Source organism: Neopsephotus bourkii, unplaced genomic scaffold (genome assembly GCF_033783945.1).
Source record: "Neopsephotus bourkii isolate Nb327-2 ecotype Australia unplaced genomic scaffold, CSIRO-AGI_Nbou_v1 NB_224, whole genome shotgun sequence".
NCBI classification, from domain to species: domain Eukaryota; kingdom Metazoa; phylum Chordata; class Aves; order Psittaciformes; family Psittacidae; genus Neopsephotus; species Neopsephotus bourkii.
In genome coordinates, this window is record NW_026900735.1 from 149956 (window position 1) to 169746 (window position 19791).

The 19791-nt window shown below is 42.6% G+C and overlaps 1 protein-coding gene across 1 annotated transcript; it reads right to left on the reverse strand.

Annotated features, from left to right (window-relative positions):
* Window positions 1-1205: 1205 nt before the first annotated feature.
* On the reverse strand, window positions 1206-18571 carry LPL (lipoprotein lipase). The gene is made up of 10 exons (XM_061344481.1): window positions 18422-18571; window positions 11346-11509; window positions 11045-11224; window positions 10327-10438; window positions 8208-8441; window positions 7725-7967; window positions 6514-6634; window positions 5483-5665; window positions 4371-4475; window positions 1206-3378 (listed from the first exon to the last, which is right to left on the reverse strand). The coding sequence occupies exons 1-10, from the start codon at window positions 18492-18494 to the stop codon at window positions 3333-3335; spliced, it is 1461 nt and encodes a 486-aa protein (XP_061200465.1). The 5' UTR covers window positions 18495-18571; the 3' UTR covers window positions 1206-3332.
* Window positions 18572-19791: the final 1220 nt, after the last annotated feature.

The following is a 19791-nucleotide window of genomic DNA, read 5'->3' on the forward strand; positions in this document are numbered from 1 at the left end:
TCTTTTCATCCAAGCATGGGTCTTCCTGCTTGTTCAAGACATTAGTTGGCCATAGGACAATCTATCTCCCCTATAGCCCTCTCAGAGACAGCTGCCAGGTCAAGCAGGGACACATTTCCTGATGTGACTGGGCATTGCAGGGCAAGATGGAAGAGTGATGGAGCCAGGGGTGGCTCTGCAGGCTCCCATGGGAAACCCGGGTTCTTGTCCCTGCTCCGAAAACTATTTGTCTGTTTTATCTAATAATGTGTTTGATGTAGTGAAGATGCTATGGCTTTCAAAGACTAGTAATATCGTGATGCTTTTAGGACATGTGGTCACAGGCCTTGTCTTGTACAGCTGTAGGAGTCCTTCCAGTCTCTCAACCCTGCCACTGACACAGGGAAGGCAGCAGCATCCTTAGAACACCTGCTGCCAGCATTTCCATGCATTCCCATTCTGGAGATTGGGGTCCTCCCCTGGATTCCCCCTTCCCATTTATTGGCCCAGGGTACTCCTTACCCTTTTTATTCCCTCATTCCTCTCCTTTCCTCTATCCTGTCTTTGTGCCCATCTGTTTTCCTTATGCTTTCACAAGGAGTGAAGCTTTGCTCCTGACAAAGATCAGCCCTTTTGACCAAGCGTTGGAAGTAGAGTCTCCTAATACTGTCCCCCACATGCATGTCACTACAACTCTCCTTGATTTTAACATTCCTTTTCCAAGAGCCTTTGTAGAGTCTTGCTGTGTATCACACAGAGCAAACTGTTGTGACAGCCACTCCTGTGTCCATTTGTGGGTCAAAGTGGTTTTTGCCATTATTACTCCCTTAAGTGTGAGCAGGGGATCAGCGCTTGCCTCCTGTACCCACAGGGTCAGACCACCGCTGTTTTGCTACAGCAAGGAGCAGAAGCTTAGTTCTGACATTTGCCAAAAAAGGAGGAAATAAGCCTTTTCAAGTACAGGCTGTTCTAAAAAGGGCACAAAACATGAAAACCACCAACTGCAGCTGACCAGCTACTTCTCCCGTGACAGTGATACTTGCTGGCAGACAGTGATTTCTTGATACAGAACTTTCACGCTTCCCAAACATAAATGTAAAAAAATGCCCTCTTTTCTTAAAAAAAAAAAAAAAAGAAGCTTTTCCTCATATTTTCACCCCAGAATCCAAATAAAAGGCTGCAGCCTTCATTCACAGGAAAGATACAGAGCAGATTTGACTTTGGCATCAGTTTCAGAATTTTATTAAATCCATAGGTTTCCATTCCATACAAAACTGAGGAGCTTTCTTTTTTCTTTTTGTTTTTTTTTCTAAAGTACATCAACCACATAGGAAACCGTGCAGCGTAAGTGGCTTGTTGATAAAAATCTCTGAAAGCTATATACACAATTAATACCACACAACTGTAATAACGTAGAGACTTCTCAGCAACTTTAGCAATATATACAAACTACTTTTACACACATAAATATCTTATTTACAGCTAATAAATAACATCTAAAGCTAAATCATGTGTCCTCATGTACAAGAACCTTCACTGTTTTGTATCTAAGTTCTATATGTGTTTTTGTTGGCTTTTGTTTAAGAGCACACCAGTTCAGACACTCTATTTCCATAAAACTTAACCCTTAAGAGAAAATTGCAACAAAATGTGAAGTCTATAGGGAATAAAACATTATATTTATTTTTGGAGGTCTCAAATGCAGTGATTAATACTCAACCCCACTCTTATTGACTCATCACATCCCTGCTGTAGTTTAAGGGTTAGAAAATCCAATGTGAGCAATTTCAAAGTTATTAATATTCCAACATATTGCACTGCTTAAGACTTTTATCCCCAAATGTATTAGCAGCCATAGCTGGAGGAAAAAAAAACACCTGCACATAAGTGCATACATGTTTGTTTTGATTTCAAGATGGGATGATATTGGAGAAATTGTCACCTTCACAGTGTCTTGCATGTGCAGGAACAGACTACAAAAACCAGCACCAATAGCTCACATTAATCTTCTACAGGTGTCTACCTTCAAACCCTTCTGCCTCCCCAGTATTTTGTTTATCGTCCAGAAAGCTAAAAGAGGGTTACTGAACCTCTCAGAGTACTAGAAAAGTTATGTCTTACTTAAAAAGGGAAAGCAGAATGCCTTCAATATATCTATTTTTGGCAACTTGCAGCATGTCTAATTCAAGTGTTTTTCAGAGCGTTCATTCTTGTGCATCACACCATCAGGCTCCTTTCAACTGTCACAGCTCCTGCTCCTTGATGAATTTCACTTCACGTCAGAAAACCAAATAGCTCCTAGGATTTAGTGCTCTGTCACAGCCAAGCAACAAAGCAAGGTGGGTCAATGGCAGTCACGACTCCAGTACAGGGAAGCATGAGCATGCTTGTCACCTGTCAACTGGATTCACTTGACCTGCATACAGCAGCCACTCAGCTGCATGACTGACATTTGCAGTCAAAGAGCAGACAAACTGACAGTTTAGGCATACAAGATGCAAGCAAGTGGTGGTGGTGGTGAAATGTTTCCTGCAGTTTCTGGTAGCTCAATTCCTTTGCAGTTCTGTATTCGTACAGTATTGGAGGCTAGATGGTTTCTTTTATTAAGGAATGAAAGAACAGATGAGAAGTTGAATATCTGCATAGGACACTGGTATTGCTGTCTTCTACAACTGCTATTTATTTCAGGGTAAGCCGCACAGAAGTATGTTGCTTAACAAAACATACCTATTGCTAAGCAGCACTGGCATCTACCCCCAGTAAAACACATTCATAACTACAGACTAGAAAATTCATCCCCATATTAAGTCAGGTCCTGACTCCTTTTAGTAACACACAAAAAGGTGTTTTTTCACATGAAAAACCTACTCACTTGCTGAACACGCACTTGAAGACAATGAACTGTAGCCACTGAACTGTCTGAAAATTCAGTTGGCCAAACTAGAAAGAAAAAAAAAAAGTCCAGTTTCAGAAGACTCCTGAAAAGAAAGAAAAGCCAGATACAGGGCTTTGCTTCTTTCCAATAAATACTAGAAAATTGCTATAGAGGATCTGATGTCAAGAAACCTTGTCACAAGGCACCATGATTAAGCAAAATTATTCCTTCCCCAAACTAAAGCCTTTGGCAAGTTGCTTTGCAGATTTCATTTTAACTATTTGGATAATGTATCTTTATGGTTAGTAACTTTGTATGCTGAGACTTCCTTACAAGAAGTCTCCTAAGATAGCTAAGAATAGCAGGCAAAAAGCCAGCAGCGGATAAATATTTCTATATATTTGGTTCTGAACATCCAGTCCACAAGGATGAACAGACTCTCCTCCTCACCAGTGTGGAAAATCTTCATTCTTGTCACTTAAGCAGATTCGTGAGCAGAATTTTCTTTAGATGCCTGCTTTGCACTGTAGGGGGGAGGGGGGGAAAGAAGGTGAAGAGGAACATGTAAAATACTTGTTCCTTTTTGTCTTAGTTTTGAGACTTTACATTAAAAAGAAAAGCCTACTTAACAGGATAATAAATTACACGCTTGAGCTTTTCCTGGCTACTGCTTGATTCTACACATCAGATACAGAGCTCTCAAGGCCTTCGAAGTCATTGCCCTGAAGTGAAGGTCAGTGCCTTTTTATGCAGAAACATCATAGTGTAGAAGTGCCCCCATGAGACCTTTCACACACAGCAGTTGCACTAAAATAAATATAACCAATTCTCCAGCTTAAACTTCAGTGGATAAAGTCCAAAAAAAGTTGGCCGCACACTTCAAAGTTTACTCTGGGTCAGAAAAATTATTGATCAAAAAAAATTTAAGTGCACCAAGGTCTGTTAAATGCAGGCTCAATCTCTGATCCAAATCACAGATGCAAATCTCCGGAAGTCACTGATCTGATAGTTACCAGCAGAAAGCAGTGCGCCAAGAGAGAACCTGTGCATGGCTGCTCAGTTTCTGTGCCAGCCTCCACATCTGCTGCTGGCCAGTGAGGAGGGAGGGTTCCGGACTAACTCAGTATGGACATTTGGGCATTCTTCAAATCAAGGTTAAGTGTGTGGCATCTTTAGATAGAGGCATGCTTTCCTCTCTGTATTTTTGCCTTGCCTCTACACCCTCTCTAACATTTTATACTTGGACACCATGTGAATGTGAGAGGTAGTGACTTGTACTTGGTTTTCAGGCATGGTAAAAGCCACATCAGGAGAGGGTTAGCAGCAAGCCAAATTAGAGGATTCTAAAGTGCTAAAGCTACCATAAGCAAACCTCAGATTAGTCCAAGTTGTGATGCTTCTGAAACGTTCAGAAGACTAGTGCACAAGTCAACTAAATGAGGAAGTCATTAGATCCTCCACTCAAGCTATCCACTCAAGCTTCCCGCAGCCCAAAGCCAGTACAGATCACACATACCCTCCTCTCTTTCGTTTGACGGGCTGCTCCAAGCATTTCACAAATATTGCTGCCTGTCCTCCCATACCGAGTTGTGAGGTGCCATCTCGAGAACAAAACACCACCCTGTGGAATAAATATGGGACAATCACATGGCTGAGCCAGGTACCTCTTTTTAACCATAGGAACAAGATTGGTACTTGGAAACTGTCTTTATGTGGGACATTCTTATATTTATATTTTACAAGCCTGTGAGAAAATTCCTTTTAAAAGAGAATCCTGTGACAAAAGAAACATTGTGCAAGAAAAAACTAGCAAATGCATTACGCATGGGCCTCAACCTGTACCTGTAACTTTCATTGTCCTCTGTATAAAATCTTCGTATAGTTCAAAACCCACAAGCTCTATATCTCAAGGTCTCTTGGATCTTTATTTACACCAGTCCTTGTGTGACTTTTCGTCAGGTGAATTATCTTGGAAGAAGGCCTTACTCCCTCAAATGTTTGCAAACTAAGTAGGTTGCCAATTCCAGCAAACCTGAGCAGCTGCTTTCCTATTTATCAGTACTTTCCCCACCCCTATATTTGTTCAGCTCTGATAACTGTTCTTTGATCAAGTGACTGCCTTGTTTATTCAAAGGAGGAACACATTATTCACAGTACTGTACACAAGGCATGCATACTCTGTTCTCTGTCCATTTTTTTCTAACAGATCTCATGTCTACTGAATAAGAGTATTTAAAAAATTCAAGTCAAAGTAATTGGTTCAGACTTTTCCATTTTAGCGTTCACAAATCAGTGGTGTCCTGCAACAGTCATGACTTTCATGTTCTCACCCACTATTTAGATATGCTACTTTTAAGAAAATCCAGCTTAAAGCAATGGTTTGTTGTGCAAATGCACTTTCTGAAGGGTTTCTAGAAATCTCCTAACCACACTCCTCACAAGAAAACCTACGTAAACATCCATCAAGAGAAAGGAGAACTGCAAATACAATCAGAGATGATGGTTCACTGAGATCCCTCCTGCATATTATAAGTAATTAACTAATTGACAGTGTTTCCTGTGAAACACAAGGAATCTGGAAACTGTCAATTAAAACCAATATAGCTTATAACAATCAAAATAAGTTACTTTTTCTGAGTTTCTCCTGACTTCACTCTGACTCTTTGGATGTCAAATGTAAAAGAGGACCACCAGTTTGACCAGCTGAAGAAGGTATCTTTCTCCCACTGCAGCTTCAGCATAAGCAGGTCACCAATGTCCACTTCCGTGTAAATCAGGAAGGAGGATGTCTTGTTTGAGGAGACTTCAGGCCTGTAGGGAGAGGAATGAGGAAAAACAAAACAAAACAAAAAGAAACACACACACACAAAAAAAAATTAACCAAACCCACAAAAAAAGGAAGTGTTAGATAAAGAAAATTGAGGAAAAACAGAACCGCGACTTCATTTCAGGGAAGAGAACAACCTTCTCCATAGTTCTGATGGATTGAATAAGGAAAAAAAACACTAAGATTTTGTAGCTTTGTAGGAAAAGCATTCTGCAGCAAGGCTGGTAAAGTCCTGGGACAGACTGCCAGGGAAGGGGTGTCTTTTCCAGTGCTGGTGGCTCTCAGAGAAGCCAGAGAAGCACCAACCAGGAACAGTTTAGGTTCCACAGATTAAAGAACAAGACTTCAGTGCCTTCCAGCCCCATTCACTGTCAGCCCATGGTGCAGGGTTATAAGCACAGAATTCTGCTTATTTGCAGTTATGTAAGCAAATCCAATGTGTTTCTTAGCTTCTACACTGAGGCGTTCAGGCCCATCAGAAAATTAACTCCAGGTTGCAGTTTGCTTTTAATGAGCTTTAACACAGCTGCAACATGGCATGAAGATACCAAAAAACAAAGACAACAAGAAACTACCACATCAGAAAAATTCTTATTAGGCTTAGCCACAGGCCAGACTTTACATTTCCTTATTTCAGATCTCTTATCAAGAACAGCTCCTACAGAGCACATTATCTTCAGCAGTGAATGTATTCCCTTGATCAAGGACAAGGGCATTTTCTGGGACCCTGAATGATTTCTGTAGCTGGAGCTAGAATGAATTTTTCAGCTGAGGCTTTAACAGATATAGGTAGACTCAATAGTACATTGCAGTTGTTTCTATAGTTACTCACAGTGTGAAAGCAATGTTCTCACTCTCATCTAGAGTGCCATAGAGAGAGATCAGGAACGGCTGGTTTGTCTTGGTCATGTTAGTCTTTCCAAAGAAATGGATCTTGACCTGGTAATGAAAGACTGGAAGAACACAAGAGGCCATTAAGAAAGAATGCAACCTCCAAAGAGGTTGCTGGTGACATAACTACCCAAAACCCCCACGCAAATCCTAGGCTGGAATATGCCAACATCACTAAACTGAGGAGTTTAGTTCCCTGCAGGCATCCTGGGAACTATTTCTGTGAGAAGGTAAAGAACCTTTTCAGTTCTTGCAACTAAATTCTGCATTTAAGTTTTCTGCCACTATAGTAACCCAGAGTCTGCAATACCTCCTTCAACGCTCTAATGAATGTGTAAGACTTGCCATCTCCAACTTGAAAACAACAGAGCTGGGATTTCCTCGTACAGGAGCCTCAGTGGAGAAAAAATAAAAATCAGCCCACCGATGCTGCAGATTAAGCACCAAATGCCAACAAAACACTAGTCTTGCAGCTGTTCTAACACTGTAGGAATGTGCCCTCTGGTTGCTGGTCCATCACGGAATGCACATAGTGAACATACCATGTGGCACAAAGTTAGGGAGGGGAAACAAAAAAATGGGAAGTACCAAAACCCAACTCAGAAGCTATTTTCCTAGCAGAAAGCCTTCCAGCTTTTCTTGCAGTGTCCTCCTCAGACTGCTGTGACAACAGGAATCAAGAAACGCGGTAGTATTTTAACAAGGACTTGTTGCCGGTCCTCTAGCAAAGGCACCATGAAAGCCTGATAGTTACACATCTTTAAAGAAGTTGCTCATCATGCTGAGCTCTGCTGATTAATTTCCCAGCAGTAGGAAAAAAGTCATTTAGATGAAAAAATACTGAAAAAAAACCCCTGGACAACTACTCAGTTGTTCCAAGTGATCTGGCCACAGAGAATTTAAATTTTGCTACTTGTTACAAAAATACCTTCCTTATTGCATTCCACCCCCCACCTCCATACTTTAGGTAAGATGGCACTGTTCTCCTGAGATTGCACTTTAGCTTGTACTTAATGCCAAACTGCAGGTAAATTTCACCCCTGCTCACCACAGGCACCAAAGCAGCAATAGTCACCCACAGCACACATTCACCCAGACACACAGCAGAGCAAAGGTATCGATCTTGCTCAATAATAAGCAAGTAGAACCTACCTTTATAGGGCATCTGAGCACGGGTCTTCAAGTACATTTTAGTATTTCTCTTTGTTCTCACTCTGTTGACCTTGTAACCCAAATTGTTGCAGCGGTTCTTCCGGCAGCTCAGGCACAGACCCTTCTCAAAGGCCTCCTTTGTGTTGCAGCGATAGGCCATGCTGGGCTTTTCTTCATAGAGGAGGGAGTCAATGAAGAGGTGGATGGATCGTTCATGGGAGCATTTCACCAGCTGATCCATATCTTGAAAGAACAAAAATGTGTAATATGCATGCACACATGCATATAACAATATAGACCCTTTAGTAACACTGTAGGCAGGTGCAATACACTATGCCAAAGGTGGGCTTTATAAGGTGACTTTTAAAACCACTTAAAAGAACAAGTTTCTGCGCCTTTTGAAGATCTTTGCTTGCCAGAAAACTACAGGCTATATAAGATCTCCTTTTGGATGTCGTGCTGTTTGTTTCAGAGCAGCCTCACCTGCCAAGCCTTTTTCAGCAATCAGACGGAGCGCTTCTCCGAAGTTGCAACCTGGCTGGAAACCTCCACCATTAGGATAAATATCAATGTGCCCAACAGGCTTCTGTATTCCAATGCTGCGGTCTGGAGAACCTCGAGTGTAGGTGTGCAGGACATCCACAAAGTCAGCATCATCCGGGGAGAGGCGGGTGACAGCATCAGCATACTCAAAGGTAGGACCCGCTGGATCCAGCCCTTTGAGGCAAACCACAAAGAAAAACTGAGATTGTCTGCCAAAGACACTGACAGTGATAGCAAATGCTAAACTACCACATGGGGCTGGATTATTGCATATGGTGTTGGTGCCAACTCTAGACATTACAGTTGGATTGTCTTAGTACCATTCATTTATATAGCAGAATCAACTAAAATACCTTGAAATGCTGTCACTGTTTTAAAAAAAAATAAGGTGTAAGCAAAATATGTAAAGAAGCCCAGGTAACTTCCTCACAGCTGTAGCATTTCCAATGGACGTAAGTAACAAGCTAGTAACTACTGTCTCGATGTCTTCCTATTGTCAAGAATTGTAAAATTTCTATCTGAAGTGTGGAAAATGTCTTGCTGCTAACCTCCTGGTAGGGGAACAAGTGGGAAACATAAACAAGAGCTTCCCTGCCTACATGCCTAAGGGGAGGAAGATTATTATGGTAAACTGTCAAGCTGCAGCAACACTGACATCAAAAATACCCAGAACTATTCTGCCAGTGAACAAGTACTATCTCTCCAAACCAGACAACTACTGGGAAATGGCTGAAAGCACATGTCTTTCCTGCAGCCTTCAGCTGGGGATGGGCAGCTGGGCTGCCCATTCCTGGTTAGCTTTTCTCATTTTGAGCTGCTTCCCCCTCTCCTGTGAGGACATTAGGGATTGCATCTCATTGCTCCCTGTGCTCAAAGGCGATGCTGCTTTCCTAGGAAAGGTTCATCCTTGGCACTAAGGGCAGCTGTGGGGGCATAATGCATGACTATTGGTATTTGAGTGTTTTGGCAGCCTCAGCAAAAGCAACAAAGATGCAGCCAAGAGAAAGAAAGGTAAAGGGACTCATGCTTTGGCCTTCTGATTTTAATCTGCCACTTCTCAGGAGTCAGCCTTTCTTGATGCAACTGCTGCCTAGCCCACCCCATGTATTCCTGTGGATCTGGGATCACAGCCAGGCTCATGTGAAAGGACAAAGGCTGCCACGAGGAAGGCAGCTAGGCTCCCATCTGAACACTGCTCCCAAGCTCTCTCAGCAGCTAAGACACCACAGATGAGTCATTTTCTTAGCCTCATTTGCTAATGCTGGCATTTCCTCTGTCACAAGGATCACTGCTAGGGGCTGAGCCGTAAACCAAGCCCAGAGTAGCCATGCACACTGTGTTGTCTAGCAACACTTCTCAGCCTCCAAAAAATCACCTAAGCAGACATCCAAGCATGCACAAGAATAGGACAAGCATTTGTGTACTTCCTTCTCCTTCCCAAAACTCTCGCAGTATTACTTTCGGCCTAGAATATTTCTTGAGCCTCCTAGGATTAATTTATTTCTTTTTAGCAAATCACAATGGATTTCTTCCGATTGTCTGTCCAATCTCCCTTTGAGCCTGTATAAACTTTGCACATCTGCAGCATTCCATGGGTAAAAGCTCTGCAGGTGCTACACCCACTACAGGAGGCTCTACCTCCTGTTATTTACGAACAGCTCCTACCAGTTGCAAGAGATGACCACCTAGATGAAGACAAACAGCTGAAGTTTTTGTGCTGCAAGGGATACTGTGATACTGTGACCTTCTTCATGCTATTGATTTGGCCAGGCTTGATCACATCCTCTGCAGCTAAACTCTTTTCATGACCAATAAATATCTGCCTACTCACTCATTTCTTGTGCAGAAGCAGATCAAGGCTTCTCGCCCACTACCTTTCTTATTCTTTTCTTAACCTTTTCCATTTCCACTACAAAAATATCATCCCTGACGATTCAATAAATCAGGAACACATCACCTAACTATTGCCAACAAGCATCAGTTATTCTGGTGATTTTCCAGAAGAACGTAACATTTCAGCATGGAAGAGACAGGACTCTACAACCACAGGTTTTCTTACCAGTAATTCTGTTCACTTTCTTCTTGGTCAGGCTCCCAGCAATCCCAGCAGCATGAGCACCTAGACTGTACCCCAGCAAGTGGACATTGTTGAGAGGATAATTGAATTGCTCCTGCAGAAGACAGTGATTTGTTTAAAGTTTGAAGTCAAATGGGAAAACATCAGAAGACACAAAGGAAAAAGTTTTGTAAACACTGGGATTTCTCTTTGAACTATGAATAAGAGAACATCAAATACAATTAAGGTAGCTTAAGTGACCTAGGATGGCACAAAAATAATTAAGACAAAATTCTAACCAGAGAGGAATGCAGAATGAAGGACAGAACACAGGGCTATGTATTTTATTAAAGTTTTTCAGCCATCCCCTCCTATTTCCCCTCCTGGATCTCCTATTTCCCCCAAAGGCAGGGCAGACTGCTGTTTCCCACGGCCAGCTACTGCAAAATATACAGGAACCTGTCTTTCACAGCTACCTGTCACAGAGACTTCAGAAATATTGTAGACTCACAGAGCTCCAGGTAAGCAAAAGGCGAATTTCTGGAATGCATGCCTTGTGTAGTAAATAAACATTCAAGCTGGGATTTTACCACTCCAGCAAAAACTGTTTACCACAATTTAATTCCCTCTACCTACGCAACACGAGACGACTAACACACCTGCACCATTGCATTTTGCCTCCTAGGACATTATATACAAGATATGTCACTATGTGTCCTACCTCCATCCAGTCAATAAACGTAGCAACGTCCTTTCCCACCAGCTTAGTGTATGCAGCTGACACTGGGTAGTGCTGCTGAGCTCGGACTAGCCAGTCCACCACAATGACATTTGAATCAGGTTCTCTCTTGTACAGAGCATCCACCAGCTTTGGGACCCAACTTTCATACATTCCTGTCACCTGTTGGCATTTTTTTAATTAAAAAAAAAAAGAGATATCTCAACATTATCTTTAATGTATAGGCTCCTCAGCTGACATGTCTAGCACAGTTTATCAGCAGTGTTCTCCCCTTTCTGCTTACCGTCCACCCATGGATCACCACAAAGGTTTTACTGGTATGGTTGAAGTTGCACTGTGCTAGGCTGTTCACTTGCCCAGGAATCAGGTAGCAGACATCCTCATTGGGCTCTGCAGGAGTCCGTAAGGAAAACTTGCTCTCGATTCCCACAAAATTGTTTTCAGCTTCTGTTACGCAAGAATACAGGAAACAAAGCAGCGTTTTAGAAGTTATTAGGACAAACCGTTCAGAAGTCACAGGTACAATGCTGGAGATGTCAGAAACAGTCAAGAAACAGGACGCACGTTCTTCATTTCCTACAGCATTCTTTTCACACCACTATAGCCACATAAAGAGGAAATCAAAGGGAAAAAAAACAAAGAGGAAATCGCTTCTCCTCCAAGGTCCTGCTAAAACAGCAGAAATCTGGCCAGCTGTCAAAGGGGTATGAATTCTTTTTACTAGTCAGTACTTCCCTTATTACATTATTAACAGGAAATCCATTAATTGCCACAGTGGTGCAGAAAACTGCACAGGACAGTCATAGACATTATATGCAGGAAAGCAGCAAGTTCCTACCATACTATTACATATTTCTGTGGTGCATCTTCCACATCACTTCATCAATAATCACTGGCTCTTTATAGCACCCCATAGCTGCAGTGCATTAAAAATAAGCTACAAAGTCACCACTGTTTTACAAAATGCTAGTTTTAACTTCTTACCAAGAGGAAAACAGCAGGTGAGAAGATCAGACACCCATTAAGGAAACTGAACTAGCAAAACAAAAGCCTTTATTTTGAAGGCAGCTTTTCTTTTTTCAGTTCATGTGATAAGCAACACTGCAGGAAAAAAGTCTTCTTCTGCCTCAATTTTGAATCCGGGGGGGGGGAGGGGGCCATGTGTGTGAAGTTCATGTGCTGGCTGGTGGTAACAAAGCATGAGATGGCTTAAAAGCATCATTTCTTAGAGAACTCCCTCCAACTTCTAAAGGTAAGTTTTCCTTTTATTCCCATCAAGGCAGAGAAGTGACTTTGGGCTTCATGCTCTCTATTTGCTTTGTCTGGGTAGAAATTAAAATGCCTTCTCTTTTTACATTTAACACTTAAGTATCTTTACATCCAGTACACTTTGTAATTAATTGTGGACTTAAAACTCCAATGAGTTTTGAAAACCAGGCTCTACTTTGGCAACTTGTATTTAGCAAATGTCAATGGCCTATTTTCCGATTGCAGCTGAACACAGGCCAACTCTGTGCTGCTCAGTGTTGTGTTTCCTGGTATCGTGACCTCCAAGCTTTCACAGACTCCTAAACACACATTAATGAATAGCTCCAAGCCACCATATGAAATGCAAAGGGACATGGTGAGGATCTCATGCCAGGCAAGCAACCCAGATTTCTATTCCTCTTTTTTCCCCATTGAAGAAGGGGCTGTCTAACATAACTGGTAGATTTGCATTTCTCTATTAATTTGTGCTGTATCGCTTAGAGGTGATAAATAATGAGCTAAAACTTTGTTTTTCTGGTCTTCTCATTCAGGCTACCATATTCATGAGGACACTGACTTAGCCCAGCCTCACTCAAGCCTCAGGTATCTGTATAAATTCTGGGAGGTTCCTGCTGTGCTTGGAGTGCCACAGAAATCAGGATCTAACCTGTGGCAGGAGGTGTAAAACCAGCACACAGGCTGACAACAAGCCTCAGAAGAGACAGCCACCATCCACAATCAACAGCTTACCACTGCCTGTGTTCATCAGGACTTCTCACCTGCTGAAAGCAAAGCACACAGGAAAGTAACAAGAACTGTTCACGGAACAGAGGCAGTGCTCAGCTTTAGGTTCTGACCTTGACCGTGCGAGGATGGCTAGCTAATCCAGGACAATTACACTGGGGGCCCCTTCCTGCCTCCTGCCCCCTTTCTTTTAAGGAAGGGATGAAGTTTATGAAAAACACTTTTCTCCAAACCAGCAGAAACATTCACATTATGAGGCATGTAACACTTCACCAACTGAAAGCAGAAATCTACCAAACTAATCAAATGCTGTCTTCCTCAGAAGTTGCCCTTTCCTTATCTTTTTGCACATTCAAAACTTCATTTTTCTCAACGAGAGGGTACAAAACACTTTTCTGAAGCAAATCTTCAGACTTGTGCTTTTTAGCCAGAAAAAAAGTCCCAAAAGCCAATTGGTTAAATATCAACTGTAACTTTTCACTTGGCAGTGAATCAGTAAAACCTTGGAAGGTCCAAGAACAGCTTTCAGCTGTAAGGCATTCAGTGCAAGGACTTTCAATTATGTATATTCCTGCCTAGCACAGGAAGGCTAACAAGAATAGTCCACCTGCTCACTAGTCAATAGTGCTTCCTTTCATACTTAGATATCATTTCCCTTCTGAATTAAGCTTATCTGTTAATCATTCAAAGTCTAAGTTAAATTGAGACCCTGACTTATATTGTGTTTTCAATTATAAACACATTCTGGAATTTGCATAGACGTTCAGACTGCATCTTTTTTGGAAATAAGCTTGTAGCAAACTAAAGTTAGAATTCCAAGTGTATCATACTTAGGGGTGCACTTAGACAAGTTCACTAGACTTACAGAGATGGCAGTACACTGGCACCTATCACTCAAGATGCGAAGAGTGCTTCACAAATACTTGTATGCTTCCACCTAAAAGTCTTTGTATTAAATTTAAGGACATAAGAGCACCAAGATGCAGTCACCATCAGGAAAGTAGCAATTGTGAAGCAGCAGCCCTTAAGTTAGGGAAACAGCAGAAGGCCACTCTGCTCATTTAGCTATGTTATATGAGGAATTAGAGAATCATAAGACATTATTGTTAGCATCTTTTATGCTCACAAACCATGTCATGCTGTCCAGTATCCACATATACTCAGTTCCCAGCAGCAAAATACACTCTGGATGAGGGAAATGCGTATGGTGGAGTTTGTTACAGACTTCTTAATGACGTGCTTTTTAAGATGCTAGCCTCAAAATTTGCCCAAGTTTGGCTTTGAAAGTTCTATATGGCTCAAAGCATAATATAACTTGTCTATACCTCATGTTGTGCCACACATACACCTAAGTACCACTTCACCTCCCACTTTTTACAGATTAAGTTTTAGAAGTAGAGCTACAAAATAGTATGTACACACTCACCACACATACTGACAGAATCACAGAATGGGTATGTACCATGCTTTAAAATTGCAGCAGAGAAACCACAAAGCATATCACTTCAGAAACCTAACATTTCCCGCTTCTACTTTAGTACCTTCAAGTATCTCAGTCTATTTAAAAAATGTGATTCAGAACCAAACTCATACATTGCTTTTGTTACAAACCTCTTCCTCATAGATTTAAAGTGAGAAGTCTCCTTGAATCATGTCCTAACTGACAGTTGGGTCTCATTCTTACAGCGCTACATAAAGCCAAAGAAATGCAAAGACAGCCAATATTCACATTCACCACTGGTTAGTTACAGCTTTAAGATTTAGACTTGGCCTTAAACCAAATCAAACAAATCAGGGAAAACCCAGAAATGGGGAGTCTTCTGCATGTTTCTGAGAGATGGATAGAAATTTACCTGAACTGGCATCGGGCTTTACATAAAGAAGCTATAGAAATTGGACAAGAAGAAATCTATGTGCATCCATACTAAAAGACTGAAGTAGTTTCTGCTGACAAGAATGTAAGTCCACTTCTAAACAAGGCCTTGAATAGAAGCCGACCTGGAGCTAAAAACATATAGACAAATAAATTCATGCTTTTTCTAAAATCCACACTTTCCCAGGTTTAGTTCAGCAGAGGCATGAAGGCATATGTTCTGTGTTGCAAAAGCATCCAGGCACACAGTGCAAATACAAGGCACTGTTACAAAATAAAGTTTTCTAGCCACTGCTAACTGCTTACCATTAACAAGATGACCTACAAAAGGTATTATTTAGGGAACAGTAAAAGGAAGCAGAATTAAGAATCAAACCACCGATTTCAGACCCAAGCTGGCTTTTCTAACAGTGTACAGACTGCATAGCCGAACTCCATATTTTCATGCTCTGCAGACTTTCTGATGCTTTTCTTATGCATCCGCTTTCATGATCTCCATTTTAATACTTTAAAATAGTTGTCCTGTACATCAAATTATAAAGAATACTGTAGAATTGGAAGAAAGTACAAAAGCCTTAGAAACTGGGAAGGGAAAGTAGCTTTATTTTCCTATTTTAACTTTGTGACACTTTGGACTTGCAATTTGTGAAACTCCATTCAGTTAGGGACTCCTATCAATTCTGAAGGCATTGCACTAACTTTAAGCATTCTGACACAGTACCAATACTAGTTTATACACAATCAAGAGAATTCAGTTTCATTTACAGGAAGCCCAAAAGATGACCTGGCAGCTGATTTTGATGAAGAAAACTGTTTGTCAGTGGTCAGCTGGGTGAAGAATGGGAGCTTTGAGGAAATAACAACATCTGGAATATTAATCAGAAGTTAAACTGCCTGGATGAGACACAGGATACCAAATATGATAACAATACACTTGCCAGAATCAGTGCACCTCAGCTACGGTTTTAAAAATGGAATCTTTGACAAACAAAGTTTTCCTAGTGTCATGCACACAGAAATGGAAATATTATTAGCTAGGTGCAGATATAATCAGAAATTATACGCTAGACTCTGTAAACTCAATCCTACACAGACATGCACACACACAAGCACAGCAGCAATCATCTGTACATGACATCAAACACTTACATAACCAGCTGGAGTTAACTGAAATAATTCTTCCCTCAGCTGATAACCAGCATTGGGATCATCCATCAATTAGAGATACTGAATTCCTAAATGAGTTCTGAAGCAATCTCGTGGTCAGCTGTTAATAAAGGGGCTGTATCAAAAAACAACAACAAACTGTTGTCATCTAATATGGTCTGTTTTATAAATTGAAAGCAGACTACTGTGTGCTGCAATTACATGAAGCCTACCCCACAAATAAGATAATTGCTTAACTTTGCTGTAAAGAATTACAACTTCAAGTGTATTTATGTATTCCCTAATGGCAGAACCCTGAGAATACCTTCTTTGCTTCCTAGGCAGCATTGATGGGAAGAGCAACACCTCTGAAAAGTAACTGGTTCCAAGTTCAGATACTGAGCAGGGACCTCTCAGATTCAAGTCCTGCAGCTGGCAAAACAAGGACAAACTGCTGCTCTCACACTGCACACATGGGTGCTCACCCCTCTCCAAATAGGTCCTTACTCTGCTGCAGCTGGGAGGCTTGTAACTCGATCCAGCAGAGCTCTTGCTACGCACCAGTCCCTCTGGGATATCTGGAATTAGCCCGACAATAAAAGGCAATCACTGTCAGACTTTGTAGTAGTATGGAGGAAAGGGCGCACGAGAAAGCCATAGTATGTAAGCACTTCCTGCACAGGAGAGACTCCAGCAAACTTTTAGAAGTGTTAGTGTTCATGCTATTCATCATCACACTTTTGATGCCTGACAGCCTCACCTCTGCACCTTCTCAGAAGAGCATTGTTTCTGGAAAGGCCATGCCACAGCTGCCCTGTTAGGTCTGTCCTGAACACAACCATGGCAAAAGCCTGCAGCTCACATCATACAACAGTGTTAATCTGATGTAACTCCTGATTTTGGATTTACAGCACTAAAAATAGAGATCAGAATGTATTCCTAGTAATGTTTTTATCTTTTCCTGGAACACCAATATTATCTTCACCTAGAATATCTTTTTCTATGTTGTTTGTCAAATACTCGGGATTCCTGGAAGCCTGGATCATGTGTTTTCCGTGGTTTCAAAGTATACTTTTACTGTGGTGTGAAGGAAATAGTGTGTGGCTGAAGGCTTGGCTAGCTTCAGGATGATCGCACAACCTGTTTTCATATAACCTGTTCCTAATAAGCAATGTAATCATTACTAAGCCTGTGACAAATCAATTCCTACAGCGATTAAAGTTTGCTCTGGGAAGTTATTTTACTTCACAAAACTTGGATACATTGATGAAAACTGCTCTGATTGCCTCTGACAGCAAAAGATTGGATTCAAAGAAAGAATGCATTCCTTTGGCTGTGCCCTAGCATCCCATCATCTTCCTTTTGAATGCTTATCTTCAGTGCCCTTGTACACAAAGAAAATAACAAAGGCATCCTCAGTGAAAAAAGGAGCAGTTCCATATTCCATTGTAGTACCACACGGTACCTTTAAGAGCTACAGCCACACTTTCTTCTAAGACTGCAGACTTTTAAAGATACACATTATGTGTGGGAGATTAGTGTAAGAAAGTAAGACTGAGAAGGCACTGCTAACATAAGTTTGAGGAGCTCCTGAAACTAGGGGTTTTCCTCATTAAATCTGCAATCATTTGTTATTCACCAAAAGAGCATTAGTGAGCGCGCAGTAGTCAAAACATTCACATGTCCCACTTCTTCTAGCCTGGAGGATGCCTATGTACAAACGCAGGTACAAAAGGTGCAGTAAGTATGTACAGACACTTGAAAGAGTGGTTTTGTTCACTTATTCCTTTTTGTTCCCTTTGTTCACTTATTCCCTAAATGATTCTGCTGCATTAAAACATTAACTACAGGCCAAACACTCTATCATGACACAGATGAAGCTCAGCCTTGCCTTAGACAATTCAGACCAAGAAACGTGGGAAGATGGGATGCAGGGCTCCCGTGCGACAGGCAAGTCCCTGGCCCTGTAGGGAGCCGAGGGACCCTGCCATGATGCTACCTCTGTGCCAATCCACCTCCAGCAAGGAACTCTTGGAAACCAGCTTGCTCCTAGGGAAAAAAACACATCCCAAATCTCCACCGCCCGTGCATCAGCCCGGCAGGGAAACAGGCTCCGGGTCAGCCCCTACAGGTTATAAGTCCCCTCAGCATCACCCTCCAGCATCTCCCGAGGCCAACCCGCTCCACTACGTCCCGCAGCATCCCCTGCAGCTGCGAGAGCCCTTCACATCTAAGCTGCAAACTCCCCTTTCCCGCCATGCCGGTGGCACTTCCCCTAAACACACACACCTCCCCCCAGCGCAACAGGCTCACCCGGCACCCCAACCCCTCCCGCGCCGGGGACTCACCGGCCGCCGAGCCGACAGCGAGCACCCAGCGCAGGCAGAACCAGACGATGGCCAGGAACACTTTCGTCCCCATCACGCCGCCTCTCTCTGCGCACTCCGCCGGGGCAGAAAAGTTTCGTTGAGAAAGAAAAGAAAAATAATAATAATAAAAAAAACCCTAAGTTTTCCTAAAAAAAAAAAAAAAAAAAAGCAACAAAAAAAAAAACCCCAACCAAAAGACGATGCAGCCTCAGCGGTACACAGAAAACGCCAACAACGACCACCCCACACACCCTACCCCTTCCTCCGCCGCTGCCCTTAAGTGCCCGCCAATATGCAAATATGCAAATGAGCCTCTGCATCCATTGGGTGCGAGCTGAGGGGCGGGGCCGCCGCTCCCCGGCACGGGAGGGGCTGTGGGGGCTGAGCCGCGCCTTCGGGGCGCCACGGACCCCGGTTCCGCCCCGCACGGCCCGGCAGAGACCCCTCGGCACCGGGCCAGCTACCCTCCCGCTACTGCTGCCCCCTCCCTCCGCGCTCTACCTACCCAGCCGGGCCCGGCAGCTGCAACCCCCTTGGTCCTCCCTGCCTGTGGCAACCAGGCTCCACTGTGCCCCGGGTTGGGTCTCCCCTTACCATGCATGCTTTTGCACCAAGAACCGACTGCTATCTGCGTTTCCAGCTCATTGCCTGTAAGGAACCTTCTGCTGCTCCCTTGCAAAACCTCTGCTTTGCCTGCAGTCAAAGGAACACAAGTTTGGAGTGTGAATTAATTCACTGAAGGTTGCATCTGTACTCTGAAGAAATGCAAAGTTGTGTCCTTGAGCTTTCCAACTCTCTCTGCCATCCCAACACCAGTATGGTTGGTTTGCAAACAGCTTTGTGTCCATGGCCACTGGGTGAAAGATCAGTTATGTAAGGACATGTAATAGATAAATATTAAATTAATAAAAAGACCAGTTTTCATTTCACTGTGCAGTGTGTCGTCAAAGGCCCAGCTTCATACAGAGGCTTGTGACTCCTACAGGGCATGAAGACTCCCTTTTTTGCAACGCAGGTTTTGCAACACAGAGCACCCTTTGAGGATGACTGACTTTTCTCAGGCCAGGCACCTTAGAAAACTAAAATATACCTGGTTCACATTAGCAAGGCTATTCAACAGGAGGTTGCTCGGATGTAGCAGAACTGGGTACCTTTGCAACGTTAGATTCCATTAAAAGAGCAGTAAGATCTGTAAGTGAGAATACGTCTCCCCCAGGATACAACTTGAAGTTCCTCCACCACCAGCCCCTATTTATATCCAAAAGGCACTGGAAGAATTTAATGAGGGTGCAAAACAATGGTGCTGAGACTTTTTTCCTGACTGAGACAACCAGGGCAGCAAGGTCAGG